This window comes from Sipha flava, unplaced genomic scaffold (assembly GCF_003268045.1).
Source record: "Sipha flava isolate LNK unplaced genomic scaffold, YSA_version1 217_pilon_pilon, whole genome shotgun sequence".
NCBI classification, from domain to species: domain Eukaryota; kingdom Metazoa; phylum Arthropoda; class Insecta; order Hemiptera; family Aphididae; genus Sipha; species Sipha flava.
The window spans coordinates 387950-409958 of NW_020272843.1; the positions used below are offsets into that span (position 1 = coordinate 387950).

At 27.4% G+C, this 22009-nt stretch overlaps 2 protein-coding genes across 4 annotated transcripts; one reads left to right on the forward strand and one right to left on the reverse strand.

Moving 5' to 3' along the window:
- Positions 1–12331: 12331 nt before the first annotated feature.
- On the forward strand, positions 12332–16907 carry LOC112682993 (beta-parvin). Its single transcript, XM_025553802.1, has 8 exons — positions 12332–12613; positions 12733–12822; positions 12897–13070; positions 14915–15012; positions 15697–15864; positions 15932–16072; positions 16129–16372; positions 16625–16907. Exons 1-8 carry the CDS (start codon positions 12490–12492, stop codon positions 16699–16701), a joined length of 1116 nt encoding a protein of 371 aa, XP_025409587.1. The 5' UTR covers positions 12332–12489; the 3' UTR covers positions 16702–16907.
- A 387-nt stretch (positions 16908–17294) lies between these two features.
- Positions 17295–18300, reverse strand: LOC112683019. 3 transcript variants are annotated; one of them, XM_025553856.1, is made up of 3 exons: positions 18041–18296; positions 17796–17926; positions 17295–17718 (listed from the first exon to the last, which is right to left on the reverse strand). In XM_025553856.1, exons 1-3 carry the CDS (start codon positions 18110–18112, stop codon positions 17295–17297), a joined length of 627 nt encoding a protein of 208 aa, XP_025409641.1. In that variant the 5' UTR covers positions 18113–18296. The 3 variants fall into 3 exon arrangements, with proteins under 3 accessions (XP_025409641.1, XP_025409642.1, XP_025409643.1); XM_025553857.1 differs by having other exon boundaries at positions 18037–18129; XM_025553858.1 differs by having other exon boundaries at positions 17626–17718; positions 17809–17926; positions 18041–18300.
- Between the last annotated feature and the right edge of the window lie 3709 nt (positions 18301–22009).

Below are 22009 nucleotides of genomic sequence, written 5' to 3' on the forward strand. Positions count from 1 at the left end.
TAATGTTTTTAATAGATTAAATTAATTACATACATGGGTGACTTCACTTTAAGTTGGTAATATAGTTGGATTTTTTTTTTTAGTAATTTGTAAACATAAACATTTTTAAAAAGTCCATTTATGTTAGCACAGTTATGGTTCCTAAATTTTAAGAAAAATTCAAATTATTGAGAAAATCTGTTTTAAAATGTTGATATTCATAAATTTAATTTAAATTTTTTATTAGAACAATGAGGTATTACATTTTTTTGATCTAATCTCATAATTCTTTTATACATTTTTAATAAATCAGCGGATCTACCTCTTATATTAAAATATTGAGAATGTTAAATTTAATATAATTATTAATTTTTCATTTATAAATTATAAGCTTTTACTGTTTAAATGGGGTGTAATATGTACATTTTTTATGATATTGGCTGTATCGCTTAAAGTACCACTCTGTATTTTTTTCTATTGTTCCTTTTTAAAGTTTGTTTATGGTATATTTATTTGTTTTGGTTGTTATAAATAATATTTTATTACATTTATTTATTATTATTTTTCATTATTTTTCCTTTTAAATTTTATACAAACAATTGGTGTGATTTATGTTTATATGTATTAAACAATTTTTTTTTAAAAAAAACCTTTTTTAATATTTTTTTATGAAAACTATATATTATTGTTTTGAGCTTTGTTAATCATAATCACAAAAGAAACATAATGTGATATCAGTCTTCACCTCTAGTATACATTAATGAATATTGTAATGCATCATAAATCATAAGATCTATTAAATTCGGAAACTAGACGCAAGTGTCCGGTGTGTTGACTTTGTCGACTGTGCAGAACTATATCTTTGGGCAGTGAATATTTTATGAAATTTTCATTAGGCGACAAAAAAAATTTTCACGCATTCAATTAAAATTTATAAAATTAACATCAACAAACTATATTATGAACCTATAAAATAAAATAAAAAAATATTAGTGTTTAATATTCAAACCTTAAGAACTTTAATAGTATGATACAAACTTGTAATGTATATATTATCAGTGTTCAGAACGTTCAGTAAAAAATTGAACTCGTTCACGTTCAGTCCATAAAAAAAAGAACTCGTTCATGTTAATGTTAATTTTTTTAAAGCATATGCGGTCATGTTCGTTTTTCAAAAGACCTTTGAAACAAAGTAGTAAAAACAGTATGTGGACCCGTATATGATGATGTAGCAAATTTCTGGCGTAAAAAGAAAAATAGAGAGATAAGGGAAAGTACAAAAAAACCCGCTATAATAAGTTACATAAAAGGACTAAGGCTTAATTGGTTCGGTCACGTTAAACGGAGAGAAGCAACAAGTAAAGCTAGACCAACCATGAATTGGTAACCAAAAAGGAAAAAACCAAGGGGAGGCCAAAACGCTGGATAAATGGCATAAAGACGAAACGAGAAATTACAAAGTGAGAAGAGTTGATTAAGGATTGTAGAAGTTGGAGAGCATTGACAGTGGCGGCTAAAACTTACAGAGTCATAAAGCTATTGAGGATGGAGTCCATGTAAAAATCGCGAAAAGAACGAAATTATTTTCGTTAGTGGGAATACCTTGTCGCGAACCAACTAGTGACGCGACACACAATAATAATAATAATAATCACTGACACGATAGATGTGTGATGGTAATGGCTAAGGAGCCGTATATTTTACAAAAACGATCGCACGAATAATAATAATCACAATAGTATCGTCGAGAACACACGAGAATAATAATAATAAGAATAAGCCAATCAATAAGACAGCGAAAGTCGTAGTTCTTCGATGTCGTACGTGGGTGATGTGCGTTAGAGTGGCGATGCGAACGTACCAAAAGTTGACGAACAACAGTCCGTCGTTCCGACGACACTTGCCTTCGGCGGTGCCGATGCTCCGCTCTCCCCGTTCCTTAAGGAAGGTGCGGGGTGTGACGCGTCGGTATCGTGATCCGCGAACTATCGGCTGATTAGAAGACTATAAATACGATCGGCGGCGTCCGTTGTGGTGAACGGTCGTCGCCGGGTCCGCGTCAACCTTTATAATATAATAATACTAGATAATCAATAATGTAATTATGTACTTTAAAAGTCTTATAACTTATAACTATTACCGAGTTGTCCGTTGTCATATTCATACGTAATGCATTCGTAATGGAGTTTATTCAGTCAAAAAAACAAAAATGTATTAAAATATAATGGTTATTTGTATAGGTTTGACAAAAAATAAATCTACCGTTTATGGAGATGTAATGAAATCCTAATAAATCACGCTTTAATTTAAAAACCGAAGAAATCGTTAAATTATATAGTATTTTGGTTTTAATGTTATTTTAATGTTTATTATTACTTATTATATTATAAAGGTATATCTACTAATGAAAATAATTTCTTACTTTTCGTTAATGTTTTCTTCGCTGTTAAAATATTTCGCCATTTTAACTGGCACTCGTGAGAATAATGATAAAATAAATTTGAATGTCTCAAAAATCATTCAAATTCATTAAAAATATAAACATTGTTCATGTTCACGGTCAACCTAAAAAAGCCAGTGATGTTCGCGTGTCTTTCACAAAGTATAAATGTGAAGACGTGAAGGTATGTTCACGAACGACATTTTTTCCAAACACTGTATAGAATACAATATTCTATGACAATATCGTATGGGTTTTTCATTGTAGATATTCTGGTAATCAATATAATTTATGTTTCAACTTTAAATCATCAAAGGAAATGATAAACAAGTTACAAAATCAAGCATAGTGAACCATTGATAAATAACCTTTTAAAAATTAACATCTTAATTTTCACCAAAACAACGTTTTCGCCCAATAATTAAGTATAGGTATCATATTCTAGGTGACATGACGCCCAGTACCTATATTAGTTAAAATATGCACTGTCTCTGGAACCCTTATCTTCATTAACTAATAATACAGCTACTTCATCGATTATAGGTGCATTATATTAACCTCTATATAATCCTTGAAGAACTCGATCAGCTTGAATAATTAACTTTAATTTTCACAATTCATTAAAAGACCTTGACTTTAGATTATATATATACTGTTTACAATGATTCAATGAGATTTCTTTAAATTTGGAATCATACTTGTTCAAGTAGTTATTTGATTCGACTGGCATAAAATATATTTGTAAAAATGTAGAATTATTTCCAATTTCTAGTAATAAACTACCTGTCAAATGATACACCCTAAATTTTTAAAGTAGCCATGAAGTTCTTTTCATCTATTTTGTTTGCTCCAAACGATATAATTTGAAACGGAGTATTATACCGCCTAGAATTACCAAAGAAATGTTTTGATAGAGGGTGAGAATTATCAATTAAACTTTTAATTAGGTCCGAAGGATCCTCAAATTGGTGTAAAACAACTTTACTGCCAGCACAGCAAAGTCTATGGGTTTCATTTTTCTATTTTTTTGCATGGCAATTTGGACATAATGTAGTCATTAGTCCTATTTGAAGCGCTGGAAAATGTTAAAATTTAATTTAAAAAAAAATGTCAGATATAAAAATGTGAAAAAAATTATAAATTATGGTATACGATACCTTAGTTATGTAAATTATAATTATATAAAATTAGCTGATATTTGTTAACTGATCCAATAAAAAATTTAAAGTTGTTTCGTACTAGTGTTTTGTTTCCACGTTTACTTTCGATAACTTTAGATAAAGGTGATGTGGGTGCAGTGCTGCAATAACCAGGTATGTTCCGTGTGTCAAACACACGGGCCCATGACTCCAGCCTATAATAGGGCCCAATAATAATATTTGAAAAATATGTAAAAAGCAAGAAAATAAACAAATAAAAACAAAATAAATATTTTGTAATAATAATGGAGTTTGATCAATAATTGATTGAATTTTTTTTTTTTTTACATATCATACATCAATGTTTTTTTTTGCGGCCTATATAATCAAAATTCAAAATAGTTTGGTCACAATCAGTGTTGTGTTTTATCTAGATAGGTATATTTTTATCTTTTATCTTATACAGATAAATAAGAAATATGTTGTCTAAGCTATTATCTATGATAAATAATTAAAACATCCAAATAAATTTATCTAGATAACATTTTTAAATATTTATATTTAAATTATAATTAATGTTAATTAGGTATTTTACATTTTCCGATTACAAAATAGTAAATTTATATTTAAACATAATAGGTAAAAATTATTATTTTAACTATTACTTATAATAACATATATTATTTAAGGAAGATCTGGCTCAACTAATTAATGCTATGGATAAAACATTCGAAAAAGAGCTGGAATTAAGAATAAATATGAAGAAAACAAAAGTACTGGTATGTGAAAGGGAAAATAATACAAAAATACAGATAAATATACAAAATGAAACAATAGAACAAATAGATGAATTTACATACCTGGGAAACATAATCAGCAAGGATGGAAGAAACAGAAGTGAAATTATAAAACGTATCTGTCAAGCTAAAATAGCTTTTAACAAAAAGAAAACTATATTTACATCAAGAGGCATCAGTCTGAAAATAAGAAAGAACCTATTAAAAACGTATGTATGGAGCATTGCCCTGTACGGGTGTGAAACCTGGATAATAACATTGGAGGAAAAAAGAAGACTTGAGGCGTTTGAAATGTGGTGCTATAGAAGGATGCTAAGGATAAGCTGGATGGATAGAGTAACTAACGTAGAAGTACTGGAAAGATTATCAGATAGAAAGTTACTATGGAATAACATAGTTAGAAGGCGGAATGAATGGATAGGCCATATCATGAGACACGAAGGATTGTTGAAATTGATAATAGAAGGAAATAACCGTAGAGGTAGACCAAGATTGGAATTAATTTAACAGATAATAAAAGACCAAGGATGTGACTCATATGTGGAAATGAAAAGGAAGGCGGATAAGAGAGAAGACTGGAAGATGGCTGCAAACCAATCTATGGATTGAAACCATAGAGAGAGAATATATATTAGTATTATAATTTATAAATATACCTATATATATTTTTCATTCTTAAATTATTAGATATATAAAGTTCATATTTTAAATGGTCTTAGTAAATAGTAATAAACTAATAAATGTTTCTACGTATCAGCTATATTCACCAACTGTCAACAGGGTACCTGTATTCTACAATTAAAATTTGAAATGATCACATGATATGTAGGTGTAAACAAAATTTAGAGTCAAAATAATTTTGAAGTTTTGTTTTTTGACATCAAATTTTATGATGTTTTGAAAATTGCCCTTATCTTAATTTAAAAAACATATTTTTGAAATAACATTTAGTTGACTTATAAAGTTACATAATATTCACAACTGTTATGAAATTTAGATGTGTTACTACGACCATTAAATTGTAAATGAAATGGTAACATAAAAAAAGGCTTGTTCTTGAATTTTTCCTACTTATTTTTTATTAACAAAAGTGGTACTAAAACCTTCAGCTATTTTAGGTCAATTCTACATTTCCTTAAACGTCTAAGCCAGGACATATACACGTCCTGAAAACATTTTTCGAGACTCCGAGACACGAAATCCAAAACCAGTGACAATTTCGGTTTTCCGGGAAGTATGGCAACCCTACGTATTATTGACAAAAATACTAAATAGGTACCAGACTATGGATTATATTATGAGCGTAAACATTTTATCAATGGACAATATTTTGTTTTATTAAGGTGCGTTAACATTGCAGTCCGGACGCGAACGAATTGTACCAAACGCAATAGTGTATAACAGTTTGCCGAACGCGAACGAATTGTTCACTGCCCAATCGCTCGCGTTCGGACACATTCGCTCAAATGGTGGTACATTAAAAAACATTAACGTTCAGTTCGAACGATATTCGGTCGTCTTTTCTAATTTGTTCGTGTTTGAAACCAGTAATTACCGCGTGCATTACTATTTTTCAATTTATTTTTAAATTTTTGTTAAGTAGAGTACTAATAATTGAGTTTTAAATAATAATTTATAATTTATTAATTGTTATAAAATTATTATGGATTTGATGGATGAAGAATGTCCATTTCTGATTGAAATATACAAAGCCAGAACTATTCTTTGGGATCATTAAATCATTAAGTAGCATATTATATAGCTATATATATATATATATATATATATACTATATAGCTTTCTGTTCTAATTTAGTGATAGCATCCAATAACGACGTTTTTTTCTTTGTTTTTTTCACCAGTAACTTAGTAGTAATTGCACACGCACAATCAGTTAAAAGTTAAAAGTATTAAAATACATTTTTAAGTATTGAATAACTTTTTAAATATCTTCAGGACGAAGTATTTTCAATAATATTTTAAATATTTTTTCTTCTATTAAATACTTATTTGTATTGAATACTTTGTTTTTTTTTTCAAATATTTTATTTTTATTAAAAATATTTGGTTGGAAAAATATTATTGCTAACTACAATTATAATTGAATAGTAGTTTTATTGAATATTTTGTATTTCTGTGTGAGCCGTATTTAGTGTGGTTGGAGCAACCATGACCAAAAAAAGAAACTATGACTGATGAAAATGTTGAAAACATTATGTTTTTAAAATGTAATAAACATATATTTAATAAATAAAAATTATTATAAACCTACTATGTGTTTATATTACATTAATTAGAAACCTATTTTAAAAAAAAAGTATTTGAAAAGTATTCCAAATACTTTATAAAAGTATTCTTTACAGCACTGTGCACAAGCTAGTAATATATAATCGGCAGTGGCGTATACAGAAAATATTTTCGGGAGGGGCTACTATTGACAGAATTAAATTTCCACTGCTACCTAAGAATTACTAACAAGACACAGTAGGTAATTATCTACATTTCATTTACAGAATGTCCCAAAACTATTTGACAAAGGCAATAAAAATTGTTTTAACTGATCTCATTATTTACGTATTTCCTATAGGAAGTATAATCCTGTATTTATGAACAAAGGATATATGATGTGGTACTTGACTATTTAATATATAAATGTCTACTGGACTATTTCTATAATAAAATATGCTATGAATAAAATGTATTAAAAAATTATAATTTATTTATTTATTATATAATTAACTCTTAATAATAAGCATTAAACCATAAATTAAGAACCTTTAAACATTTTAATGAACTATTGTAGTACTATTGAATAAAATAAATGCAACCTGGTTCAAAATCCTTTTTCTATATTTTTTTTATACAATCATTTCTAATTAAGTATAACAAATGTTTAAAATAATTTTTAAGTTTTTTGAAACATTTAGGGAGGGGGGGCTGTAGTCCACTAGCCTCCCCCCCTATATTCGCCACTGATCATCGTATCTTTACTTGATGACATTTTTATAATAAATATTGACTAAATACTTAAAAAACAACAAATTTAAACAAAAAATACATGTGTTCAATGGAAAATAGTGTGCCCATAATTGAATATTTTATATCAATAAATTCAAAGCGAATGCTATAGATCAAGTCCGAACGGTCGCTAATAGTCCCGAACATAGCAATGTAAATTAATTCGCGTTCGCTAGCGTTCGTTCGCGTTCGGACTTCAATGTAAATGCACCTTAATACGATCTTTGTCCAGAGTATACGGAAGTATAAACATTTTAATATGTATATTTAAGACTTAAAAATTTAATGTAATGTACCTACTAGAGATGTTGCTCTTTCCAGTGAATCAAAAAAGTTTACAGGAGCAACGTTAAAAAATTATATTTTGATGAAATCGGGTGTTTACGGAATTATTAGGAAAACTGTTGAGAAATTGTAAAAATTACCTATTTAGTTTCTAATGAACCATCTAGAAAACATTTGCCATCGAAAAACACTCCTAAAATTGTTGATAGAAAAAATATGTAATAGGATGATTTTTACTAGGACATTTGACATACCTGTACAAAAAAAAAAAAAAACTTCATGGCAAAATTAATATATTCTTTGTTTCACTCGGAATCTATAATAGTACTTACAAATTATTATTATTTTTTTTTATGATTTGGTTATCTGTATAAACAGAAAACAAATAATATTATTGAAGCATCTCACAGGAGTATCCAGGCACAGATGAGTATGTCGAACCCAACGATTTGGAAATTAATATTTGAGTTCAGAAAAGTGAAATTAAAATATATACCTAACTTTATAAAATACCTTTTAACATTTTTGCTTATTGAGTAAAGTATAAAGTTATAACACTTAGTTACTGGCAGTAAAAATGTATTATTTGTATTGGAGTATCCGAGTTGGGTCCCGAGTACAAGGGGTTAATAGCAGGTAGTGTACTAGTTGGGTTCCGGATTTTTATAGGTACTACACTAGTTGGGTCCCGGATTTATATAGGTACTAAACTAGTTGGGCCCTGAATTATTTTAGATATTACACTAGTTCCTGAATACTTTTTGGTAAGTACTACATTATAATAACATTTTCCTTCCCATTTTAACAGACTTAAGACTGTCTATGATTTATTTAGACCACAGGTATGGTTAAAAATGTTTTTTATAGTTTTTTTTTTGTTTTTTTAGTTTCTTCTCCATTAAAATATATATTATTAGAATTGTGTTGTTAAAATTATTAAAAATGTTAAAATCATTATATAATATTAATAAAAATTAATAAAAAAGAAACTAAAAAACAAAAAAAAAACTATAAAAAATATTTTAACCATACCTGTGGTGTAACTAGATCATAGACAGCCCTAAGTCTGTTAAAATGGGAAGGAAAATGTTAGTATAATGTAGTACTTACCAAAAAGTATTTAGAAGCTAGTGTAGTACTTATAAAAATCCGGGGCCCAACCAGTGTAGTACCTATAGAAATCCGGGGCCCAACTAGTGTAGTATCTATAGAAATTCGGGACCCAACTAGTGTAGTACTTAAAATATTTCGGGACCTAACTAGTGTAGTATTTAAAATAATTCGGGAACCAACTAGTGTAATAATTTTAAATTCGAGACCCAATTCGGATGCAGCCATTTGTATTACTTCCTCGCTCTTTTGAAGTATTCCTTTGAAAATTGTTTACATACATTTATAAGATTATTGTCATATACTCAGAACTCATCCAGCAGTGTTGGCCTGGTCATGGCAGCCATCTGCCTGGGCCCCGAGTTATTCGTTTTACTCAATATACAACACACACAGTATATGGATGCATTATAATTTATAAATAATCGACACAACTAAAAACGATCGAAATATTTCCTTTAAATAAAATTACAATTAACCCTTAACTGATATTGCTTTTTTATTCATACGTATGTGGTATTATGGGGTCTAATTAGACCCCGATATATTTTGGTGGTTTTTAAACTACTAAAATTAATTTTAACTTTTTTAAATTTTTTAAATTTATTCATAAACATAAGATACATTAATTACCCAGTGTGCAAATGCGTGACACTAACTTCGCTGTCACGTAGATTTTAAGTTCAACATTTAACTTCTCATTGTAACGGATATATTACGTATTGGTGAAATTATAGCAAAACAATCTAAAAGTTAATTCTGTGGATACCTTACTAAGTTAATTTGCATGCAATGTTTAATGTTGACATGACATGGAACTTCATTTACATTTAAATGTTACTTGTGAGTTTAATGATTTGTATTTAACATTACAATTGAGATGTTAATGGTATATAAATAATTTACTTTCATGTAAAGTTATAGGTAGGTATCAATTGTGACATTTTTGAAAACGTCAGTAACCACTTAAAAACGTGCCACTGGCAGTTGATCAAACTAATAGAATACGCGTTTTTAAATTAAAAACCATATAATATGAATGATATCGTGACTATTTTAGTCGCGCGTTCAACATGTCTGGTCGCTCGAAAAGATTAGAACGGCGCGGCCAACTTTGTGGTGCCACCAAATGTGAAACCCTCAATTTAATTATTAATATCTTTTGGTGGCGCTGCTATGGTGTCTTCGTGTAAAAAAATTATAGGTTTATCTTATCTAGAACGTACAACACTATAAAAAGTTTCATAGACGTCGCATTTAAGTCACAGGCGAGTTGGTATCGGTATGATTTATTTTCATTACGTGTTAATAATGTTTATTCGTTTTGACGATCTGTTTAGAGTCAGACGCCCAAGAAGCAAGGATTCAGCATACTTTTAAAATTACTTTTTAGTACATACTTTTACAATTTACAATTGTTTAATAGGTTAAAAAAATTATTAAATATCCCAACTCTAATATAATGTTGGAAGTTAGCAAATTTCATGAATGTTATGCAATGTTTGATTCCCTTATAAAGTCAACTGAGGTAGGATGTTTTTATGTAAATATTTCAAAAGTATCATCTTATTATTTAATACCTTTAGATGAAATTAGTTTGAAATGTTTTTTTGTTTCTATATCCAATAATAAAGCTATAATGTTTACTTTATTGCATTCATTGTAACACTACATGAATAAAATTATATTTGATTTTTAATTATTTTAAATAAGGTTTTATTACATTTAAAGTGTTTATTGGTTTATATCTCGCACATTAGTAAATTTAGTTATTGTGTAAGAAATAATCACTTTATTTTATATAAAAACAAACTATTATTTATTTAGCTTATAAAAAATCATATATATTTTTTGTCTATATGTAAATATATAATTTATTTTAAAATTTAAGTTTGTTTCAAATGTAATATCAAAATATTACATGATTATAAGTTTTAAATCATAATAATGAGTATAAAAAGTAAAATAAATAATAAAATGAAAAAAAAAAACAATATATAGGTACGTCTTATTATGAATTATGCCTAAATAATAATTATTTATAATGAATTTTGTTATTAGAAATTGTTATGTATATATAAATAAAATAATTTATAATTATGTACATTTTAATTATATTTATATTTGTATTGTGTATATGCTCTAGATAAATAAACTTTCGTTGGCAGCATAATCTGAATGAATGTGTTTATTTTTCTCACATAATATTTTAACCTTTTGTATCTATTTATAATTTCAACTCTTAACTATTAAAGCATTATTAACAATATAACCAAATTCTAAAGTTTAGACTTAGAAGTTCCCAAGAAGCTTATAGTTATATAATTATAACTTTGAATAGTATTGGTAAGCAAAACATAATTTGGAAAGTTAAATGGAAGTTATTTTTTAACATTAAATATGGAAGACAATTTTGTGATGTATAATAAGAGTTACGAAATACTGCTATGTTAACTTCGCATGGTAAACTAAACATAGATCGCATTTGTTAATATCAAAAGCAAGTTACGTTTGTAACAGCGTATGGCTTAGGTCAAATAACTTGGCATAAAGGATCTAGGGAAAGTCACTTGTACGTTACTAGGCTTTAAATATTAACCTCGTATCATACAATAAAACATTCATATGACGTCTCATGCACTGTCTTTTGCACACTGGGTAACAACTTAAAACAAATTAAACAAATATTTTTAGTCTCCTTTTGACTAGTTTTGTGAAAAACAAAAAAAAAAGTTATTTTAAAAACAAAATTTTAAATATAGTTTATCTTTTCAACAATTTAACTTATATTTTGAAAATTATGCATAAAACTGTAATGTTATGTTGTGTACCAGCATCATGAAAATAAAAAATAAAAATAAACTAAAATTAAATTTATTTTGAGAAGTTCGAATACTATACTTTTTTTCATATATTATACATTTTGTGTACCCATATTGCATAAATCTTCATCATGTGTGTACATATTATATATCTACATAATATATGAACAAATAATAAACATATATATTATTTTTAATTTTTCTACACAGACTTTATTATGATCGCTGAAAGTATAGACCTGGAAACACTTATAACACTTGTCCAACAAAGATCAACCATCTATAATTATAAAGATAATTAAATTAAATTAAATTATTTGTTGTACGTTTTTTATTTAAAGGATGAACCCACATTATTTTTTGTTTTTCACTCTTTTCGATATCTAACATTAGAGATCACAAAATAGGGATAATAACTTTTTCTTCGTCGGAAGACATGTTGGTGACTAAATACGATACTAGATACTATAAATACGATTTCCACCTAACAATGACTAACACAGTTTTGCTTTTTTGGCGTACGGCCGGCCTAAATGATATTCGTCGTACTGGTTGTGCTGATCGTGTTGTAATGCGCCGCGTGAAAGTACTTATCAGCGCATTTTATCGGTCGTGGTACACGTTTCACTTTTGGTATGGCGTCTTATATTTTTTACACATATATATAATAACTAATAATAACTAATATATATATTATTACATATCTGTGATTTTTTATTATATTGGCATAGAGTGATAACATAAAAATGATAACGTGGTGCTCTAATCAAATAGATAGACCCAAATTACATTTTAATATCTCTGTTCTTATCAATTATATATTTTTCAAAACAAAATTTACTATCAACATCAACAGTAATAATTGAATCAAGAACAACCTAAATAATAGTTCGTATTAAAATGACCACCCCGAGATCGAAATCACCCAAACCACAGAATTCATTTAGGAAGGATGATAGTAAAGACGAAACCACATTTTGGGATAAAATAGGAACACTTGGACGCAAAAAACGAATAAAGGAAGGTAGGCACTTCAACATTACCTTATATGGTCATCATTCATTATGATATTATTAAAATAATATTTACTTAAGTTATTCTCTATTTTGTATAAATTATTTATTTTAAATGGCATATTTTCAGTGCAAGAGGTTCAGGAAGAAGGCAAATATGCTATTGATTCACCTGGCAATCCAGCTATGGCTGATGTTCCTCCCGAAGAATACACCCTTGGTAAATGTACTATTTATTTACTCAAGATCAAGGAATAAATTTAGTTTGTTAATCTGTATATTTCAATATTTTAGAGGAAAACGAGGAACGTACTATGGTAGAACCCAAGTCTTATTCCGATCCTAAATTACAAGAGTTAATGAATATATTAATTGATTGGGTAAACGATGTTTTGGCAGATCATCGGATTATTGTTAAAAATCTAGAGCAAGATTTGTATGATGGACAAGTATTACAAAAGTTATATGGTATATAGTTATTTTTATTTATTTGTTTAGGAATTTCTTCTTTTTTTTTTCTGGCTTTCATAACTCTCCAAGAGTTTTCACTGTCATCACCAAATCACGATCCTGCACAATTTCCCTCCAATCCTGCACTCCAAATCCTTTTCTACAACATCCATCCATCTCTTCCAATGATGGCCCTGTGGTCTTTTCCCTTCTGGTTTCCAGTCCAGTACTATTTTGGTTACTGCATCAGTATTCTGCCTCATGACATTTTCTAGCAACTGTATCCTTTGAATCTTTACAAACCCATTAATTGATACTATTTTTATTTCTTCCTTCAGTTGGTTGAACTTCCTATGCCACTGACCTGTCCTCATGTCCCTTACCAGACTGCTTATCTCTTGCCATATTTTGTTTTCAAAAGTCTTTAATTGTCATTCTGTTATACTTGTAGTAGTCCATACTTTACAACCATATGTTAGTATCTGTCTTATGATTGATGTATAAAGTCTTATTTTTGTTCATTTTGAAAATAATTTAGACTTAAAAAACTTTAACAAAGCGAAAAGCGCTCTCTTTGCTTTTGTTATTCTCGTCCCGATCTCATGGAACCAATCATTTTTTGTATTAAATAGTATACCTAGATACTGAAACTGTTTGACATTTTTATATGATAGCGTTTCCAATACATCTAGCGATGTTTCCATGTTTAGTAGTTCTGTTAATTTTGTTTTGTTTGCATTTATGTGTAGCCCTATTCGTTTTGATGCGTGTTCCAATGCTTCAGTAGCTCTCACTGTATCATCCAATGAGCCTCCTATAATGTTAAGTTCATCTGCAAAACTTAATGTCTAGGTATTTAATATCTAAAAAAGTAAATTCAAGCAGTTTACAATCTTATTATTATTTTTGATTATTTAACGATTGTGATTTAAATTAAATTTTATTTTATTGAACTTTTTTTTCTCAAATACTTCTTATCAATTCTTCTTCACCATTCTCCTAACTATTTGGGGTTGGCCACTTTTGACCTAAACCTCCATTTGTCTTGATTTCATACATCCCCTACGCATACATTAACAGCCCTAATATCATTCTCAATTGTATCCAACCATTTTTTTTTTTTTGGTCTTTATCTTCCTCTTTTTCCTTCAACGTTCATTTGCATAACCTCTCAAATAAATAATTAAGTTAAAAAAAAAAATATAAATCAACATTTATTATTTTAATTGTTTATAATTAGATAATATATTTAATACTCTTTTTGGTTTAGAAACATAATAATGTCATGTTGTAATAATAATAAAAGATTTGATTATTGAATTTCTAGTGAATATATATTATGCATTTTGTATTGTAATAACTAATAAGAATACCAGATTTCCAAAAAAAAATTGCATTAACTTATTAATAGGTTTTCTTTTCTTTTTTAGTAAAGTAGTTCAAATATTAAGAATTGTCATATGATATCTATAAAACTTAAAAATATTTATAATTACTCTTTCATCAATTTACTGTACCATAAATGTTATTTGTTTTAAATTATGATTAATTGATACAGTTATTACTTTAAACATTTCTATTTGAACTTCTAAACATTATTATTTTTAATTATCAATAAATTGATTAAAATTTATAAAATTAGTAATAATAAATGTATGATGTAACATATTTATATAGAATAAATATTTTAAAGTATTTTTATATTCATTTTTTTAAATAATCTTGTGACATTGGTATACTATTACTAAATATGGAACCTATGATGTCAAAGTTTTTTGAGTATTATTAATTTCATATATTGAGATTATTTAATATATTTATATAATTAGTTTAAACTATTCAATATGTCTTATTACATTTAGAAAAGTTGACTCGAGAAAAATTAGATGTACCAGAAGTTACTCAATCTGAAGAAGGTCAAAAACAAAAATTGTATGTAGTACTAGGATCCGTAAATAATGTATGTATATGATATTGAAACTTAAAACTATATTGTTTTGGTTATATGTACATTTTGAAGATCAGCGTTTCTTAAATTGTGTTCCGCGGAACCCTGGGGTTCCCCGAAGCTTAAGTAATTTTTTAAACATTAGTAAACATTATTAATAGTGAAAACTGTTTGCATTATAGAGAAAAAATCTTTGTACATTAAATAACAATGTATAAGCCATATGGAATAGTCTAAATTTATATTTAGTCTAATTAAAGTTATTATTATTAAAGTATTATAATATATGTATACAATTATTATTATTTTAATTTTTAATTTTAATATATATTTTGAATTAAATACCTTTAATACAATATTATTATATGATTATAATTTATTGACAAATAACCTTGAAAAAAAGCTAAAAAAAAAATAGGGGTTCCATCCACGATAGATGTGGACATCAAAAAGGCTTCCACGAATAAAAAAGTTTAAGAAACGCTGGTGTAGATTAATAATTTTTTGTGAATACTATTCCAATTTTTATCCATTAAATTGTTTCAAATTATGTTGTTTAAAATATTTTATGTATAGCCATATACATTATTGATTTTATATACTCTAAATTTTTATAAAATAGATATTATCTATTGAAAATTAAGTTTTTGAATTTTGAATTAAATAACTTAAAAAATTACTATTTTTTTTATTTAGATTTTGGGATTAACTGGCAATAGGCTTTCACAACAAAAATGGAGTGTTGAAAGTGTTCATTCTAAGAACCTTGTTGCTATTTTACATTTGTTGGTATCACTTGCAAGACATTTTCGAGCACCTATTCGACTTCCTGAAAATGTCACTGTCAACGTAGTGATTGTACAGGTATTTTTATTATTATGATTACATTTTTTTCTCAAATTACTAGTTCTAATTAATAATACTTTTATAGAAACGAGATGGAGTATTGAAGAATCGAACTGTTATTGAGGAAATTACATCTAGATATGATGATCTTGGTATGAGATGTGAGCGAGATGCTTTTGATACTTTATTTGATCATGCACCTGATAAATTAGAAGTGGTTAAAAAGGTAAAAAATATTTTATTTTTTTTTATTTTTAACTTATTAATTGATTATTCTTTTAGTCCTTGGTTACATTTGTCAACAAACATTTAAACAAGATTAACATGGAAGTAAAAGATTTAGACACACAATTCCATGATGGTGTTTATTTGACATTACTTATGGGATTACTTGAAGGATTTTTTGTACCATTGTATTCTTTCAATTTGTCACCTCAAAATTTTGAACAGAAAGTTCATAATGTCAATGTAGCATTTGATTTAATGCAAGAAATTGGACTCGCTGCACCTAAAGCTAGACCTGAAGGTAACATTTTATAACCTATAGATAGTTAAATATATTTATAAATATGATATTACAATTTATACAATTACTGTAAATTATTATTTACAACTAAAATATTTTTGAATAAATATTGGAATTTATCAAATTAAATTTGAATATTAAATATATGTTTCTTATTTTATTGAATATAATCCTATATAAATAGTATGATTTATTTTTGGCCATACAAAGATAAAGATTGTATAATTATTAATTATAGTATTTATTTTCTAGATATTGTGAATTTGGATTTGAAGTCAACATTGAGAGTGCTATATAATCTCTTTACAAAGTATAAAAACTTGTACTAATTTAATAACACTGGATTTCTATTGGATCAGTCAAATTTAATTTAAAAGTAACATTAATTTAAATGATAGCATTGTTTATTGCGCAAAAAAAGCGGACACTTAGCTATTTTCAGTTACTAACTTGACAATCATGAGTATCTTCAAATTTTAGTTTATATATATACATTTCATACTATAACATTTATAATATATGAATTATAAGACAACATACTAATAATTAAATATAATTATTAATTTATTATTATATTTTAACATTTTGTTTCATTATTAATTTTAATATTTTATAATTGTTTTATGGTTTTATTATCAAAATAAAATTTTTGATGGTGTTCAATCGTGTTTCATGTTTAATACTATACAAGTAGTTGTTTGAATTATTCATTGTTACTTAAATGTTGAATGGTTTCTTGTGCATTTTTAATGTAGTACGAATGTATTAGTAGTATAAAAGGTTATGGAAGTGTTCAGTCAAAGTTTTAATATAATATAATTTATAACTAAAAAAGAAAATTCAAATACTTAACATTTTAAAATTATCATGATCAATTTATATAAAAACACAAACACTAATGGATATAAAATATTATTTGTATTCACATGTATAATATTTCAACAGAATTGCATCTTAGTTTATTGTTTAATTTTATAAACTTTATTTTCTGTGTACGCTGTTGGTATGAATATATTTGTTTCTTACAAAATACAACTTGGTTATCGTCAAAACTACTAATCCACGTGGTCGATGGAAAATACATTGTAGATAATTTATGTGTTTCAAGCATAGAGTCTTCTGTCGATACCGTTAAATATGATGTAGATTTATATACTTGACTGCAGTATGAGATGGCGTCACACAAACAAGCACATAACATGTGTGCAAGTCTTATCTTTTGATCTCTATCTTCATTATTATAGTAGTTATGCAAATCTGCAACTAAAATTACGCGTGGTACATTTGGACTGGTTTCGTGGACTGAGCAAGTGTATTTAACGAGATCTTGCCACCGGGATAGCGTTCTAAATGTGAAAAATATATATAACAAACACAATTAATCATGAAATAATAGGAAACAATGAATGTTTAGTTGAATTACAGAAATGTAATACGATTTAATGCATGCACACTAGGTGGTTTGGCGCCATCTACAGGGATTGGTAGGGATTTCATCTGAAACATTTGAAGGTAAACTACTCGATACCCGACTTCGGCCCAGTACACTGCGCTCTACACGTTTAAAAAAAATTTTAAAGGTATTAATTAATATAGTATTCGTGAAAGTTTCATAGACTTCAAATACGGACTTATGCAAACGCAACATTAAAAGTAATAAGCACCTACTTCAAACAGTAACGACTGAGAGTAATCTGAAGCGCCGCAAAGCAATGTACATTTCACTTCCGGAACGTTCATTAGGAAAAAAGACAAATGTTTAATAAGAAACGAAGATTGAAAATGTTGACCAAACACGGTTACAAACTACGATTTAGTATAGTATATTAGAAAGATAAACATCATTAAAAGATCGCGATAATGGGAAATGATTTAAATAAAACAACAAATAATATTTATTGATTTATTAACAATGGATCATATCAATATCCACGATCTGGTTTTCGTTATAATATACGTTATCACTTGTTGATAATAATAATATATGTAGTTCTTAAGCTGCACGTAAAGACTACAGGGCCTGAGTTGCAGACCGCGCGACATATAATATACAGTTATGTATAATGATTTGCAGTATGGTCTTACAGTTTTGGGTTCGCAAGATGCGTTATTATCTGTGAGCACTTCAGCAACTTTCGTTGCATATCGGTGACTCGTCGTTCCTCAGTCCGGTTTCGTTCCCTTGGTTTCCCGTCGATCCAGGGGATTTGGGATTTTCCCGGAATAGGATCACGTTCCGTTTGTTTTCAGAGCCCTTAGTTAAATATTTGGTACAATATCTTCTAAAGTTTTGGTAAAATTATTGCATATCCGACAAGACGAAAATCCGTAAATTGTACTGCTGAAATGAAAATGTCAAAACGTATGGTAAAAAAAAAAAAATATATATCGTAGTTTTTTTAATAACGTTAGGAACATAAAAATAATACTTATATGGTGCTAACTTTATGCATAAGAATATATAATAGGTGATTAGAAGACATTTGAAATTTTAAAACGTGTTCCAATCATAAGCGTAACTATATCCTGAAGTTAGGGGTGGCTTCAATCCTAAAATGTTTAAAATAAGTTAAAAATGTGAGGAGCTCTGCCCTTTACAACCCCTAAACTCGTCCCTCGAGTAATATTCATTATTAAATTATAATATTATTTTATTAATATATAATGTATAAGACAGATAATAAAAAAAGTGATATTGAGGTAAACATTAAAATATTAACATATTTATTAAGTATTATTTCAGATACAAGTTAAATTTTTTTTAAAATTAAAAACTTAAAGGAATGTTATAACTATTACAGCTTAAGCCTCCGCTCAGTATTGGTAAATTTATTTAAAATGTCTTCTTTGTTTAGAATGTTTGACAAATTTCTTTCAATCGCTATGATTGCTAATTTGGAAAATCGATTTAGTAATATAGTTGACCTTATGTAGGTGTTTTTTCGACGAATAACTAAGAATGTTCTTTCACAAGATGCGGAACTAGTTGGAACTGCAAGGGCTAAATGTAGCATTTTGTATAAATTTGGGAAAACAGATTTTTTAACGATACTCTTTAGCTGCTTTAAATGTTCCTGATTTTTAATGATATAATTGATTGTCATAACAATTTTTCGCAACCAAAATTTCTGATTTTAAGTCAGTTTCATTAATATTTCATTACTCGTTAATCGTTGGCACAAGTTATTAATAATCGTACGTCTTTTACGACTATATTTGTGTTTAATTTATTAATAATTTCTAAGTAATATTTATGTAGTAAAACCTTACATAAAAACATCATACTTCAATAATACGTATAACCAAAAAAAAATAAATATTTTTCCAAGATATTAATAAAAAAAAAATAAAACGATATTTTAAATTAAAATTAAAAATTTAGCTACCGTTAGCAAGACTAAGAATTATGACAGTGGGGCTAAGCCCCCACTAAAGTTCCCCCTAGTTACGCCTATGTACCCAATCCCTACATAATACGAGAACAAGCTTTTTTTGTATGCAACAATTTTTCGGCAACTATATTAAACTTTTTTACTATTCTTTTCACAGTTATTTCAAATACTCTCCCGAGTCTCTTCCACGTTATCCAGTTTTTTAAATTTAGTCAAAAGTTAAACAATATTCATGTAAGTTTTATTAAAGGGAAATTTAACGCTAGAGATTTTCTAAATTACTCCCACAACTTGGTGGTCTAACCAGGGCCGTCCCGAGGGGAGGTTGAAGGATGTGCTCCTCTCTCCCGGCGTTCTAGTTAGGTCTAGTTGTCACGATGCTTTATCGATACATTGAGTCTGCAATTTAATAATATCTTAAGTATTTATAGTTAAATATTAAAATACTAATAATGAAAAAAAAATATTTCTACTTTGTTTATAATTTTATAAGAATATCATAATAAATATATTCTTATTATTATAGTATTAACTGATAAGTAAAAAAGAAAAAAAAATTACAATGGAACATTGTCGGTTAGGCTTAATACATTTTTAGAGCATAGTTGCAATATATAGCATAGTTGCATAGATGCAAGTACAATTATTGCAAATATGATTGATACTTTAGAAAATTTCTGTGAATTTTTTTCTGCAAATAATAAGAGATATGGTATAACATAAAATTATCTGAAATCAAAAATGCGTTGCAGCTAAAAAATTTATGAAAAACACAGTGGACAGCAAGAGCAGAAAGTATCAATGCTGTATGGGGCTCATTAGAAGCAATAATTAAAAGTCTTGATTAAATATGTTTTTATAATGGAAATATTGACAAGGGAACATGATTCAAAGGCCTTCAATAACAATTACTTTCATTTGATTTTATTATTTCTATAATTTTTATGAAAAATATTCTGTACAAATTAAAATATCTTACTAAAAATCTTGAAATTAAACATTTATGTATAATTGATGCTAAAAATATTTTAATTGATAGCACTTTATCTTTTGCAACTTTACTTGGAACAAACTCAGAGAGTTATTTTAAAACACATCATCGTAGAAGATTATGTCCTAAACGAATTGACTCAAGATCATCCACTGGGGTTGAATTTTCAATACATTTATTTTACCGAAGATAATTTAAGTTAGTTCTTCATACATTAATCATATTATCAAATACCAACTTAAAACTTAATACTTAAACTTAAACTTAATACTTTTTTTATGTATTTTTTCTGTTCAGCCATTGTTAAAATTATTTTCACAACCTTTAGACAAATCAAATATTACTTTTGAAATCATTACAAATTCACTTTCTTTATTTCCATAAGATAGTACAGATTCCAATCTACAATATCTAAATTTAGTCCAGGCTCAACTAGAGATATTATTTAACATGTTACTAAATGATTCAAAAAATTTTAAATGGTTAATGGAAAAGTCTGAAGAAGTCAAACATATTTTACCATGCGCTAATTATTATGTCGTGTGGCTTTAACTTCTTCAGTGACTGTAGCATCAAATGAGAAGACATTCAGTGAATTCAAATTAGTGAAGACATTTCTCAGATCGTCAATAAAGGATGACCGATTCAATTCCTTAGTAATATTAGGAATATAATGTGGACCAATGGACATTAATCAATTAGCACAACAGTGGTGAACATTAAAAGAACGTATAATAGAGATTTAAGTATTTAACTGTTAATTTTTTACAAGTTTAATTTTTAAAAAAAAAATTGTTTACGTTTTATAAATTTATAATATAGATTTGTATGTATATACGTATTAAAATATTTGTATTTGAATACCTGGTCATCAGTGGTGGTCAAACGGGGGGGGGATAGATCCCCCCCATGACCTTTTTTTAAATATTTATATTTTATGCATATTATACATAATATAATATAGGTATTCATCAATTTTCTATTTAAAAAAATAAATATGCTGCACTTATTAGTTATTATACAGTCTCTAGGTTGGAATAAAATTAACAGTTCAAACATAAAACACTAAAATATTAATTGAAACAAAATTTTTTAGGTTTTTTTCATTTCTATTATAGTTTAATTATAAGAATGTATGAAATTTAAATTTAGTACTTACTGTTTAACATAATATATTATATTATTATATGAATTGTGTAATTATATTATTTTAAAGTTGTCTCAATGTTTAGCCACTATAGCTGTTCGTCGTGG

Bases quoted from the DNA above. Each gene is read 5' to 3' on its own strand.
- LOC112682993 (XM_025553802.1), top strand. From the start codon at position 12,490: ATGACCACCCCGAGATCGAAATCACCCAAACCACAGAATTCATTTAGG. The intron at 15,013-15,696 runs GTATGTATATGA...TTTTTTATTTAG, and splicing joins TACTAGGATCCGTAAATAAT to ATTTTGGGATTAACTGGCAA. The intron at 15,865-15,931 runs GTATTTTTATTA...ATACTTTTATAG, and splicing joins TCAACGTAGTGATTGTACAG to AAACGAGATGGAGTATTGAA.
- LOC112683019 (XM_025553856.1), bottom strand. From the start codon at position 18,112: ATGAACGTTCCGGAAGTGAAATGTACATTGCTTTGCGGCGCTTCAGAT. The intron at 17,927-18,040 runs GTAGGTGCTTAT...TTAAACGTGTAG, and splicing joins CTCAGTCGTTACTGTTTGAA to AGCGCAGTGTACTGGGCCGA. The intron at 17,719-17,795 runs GTAATTCAACTA...TTTCACATTTAG, and splicing joins TTAAATCGTATTACATTTCT to AACGCTATCCCGGTGGCAAG.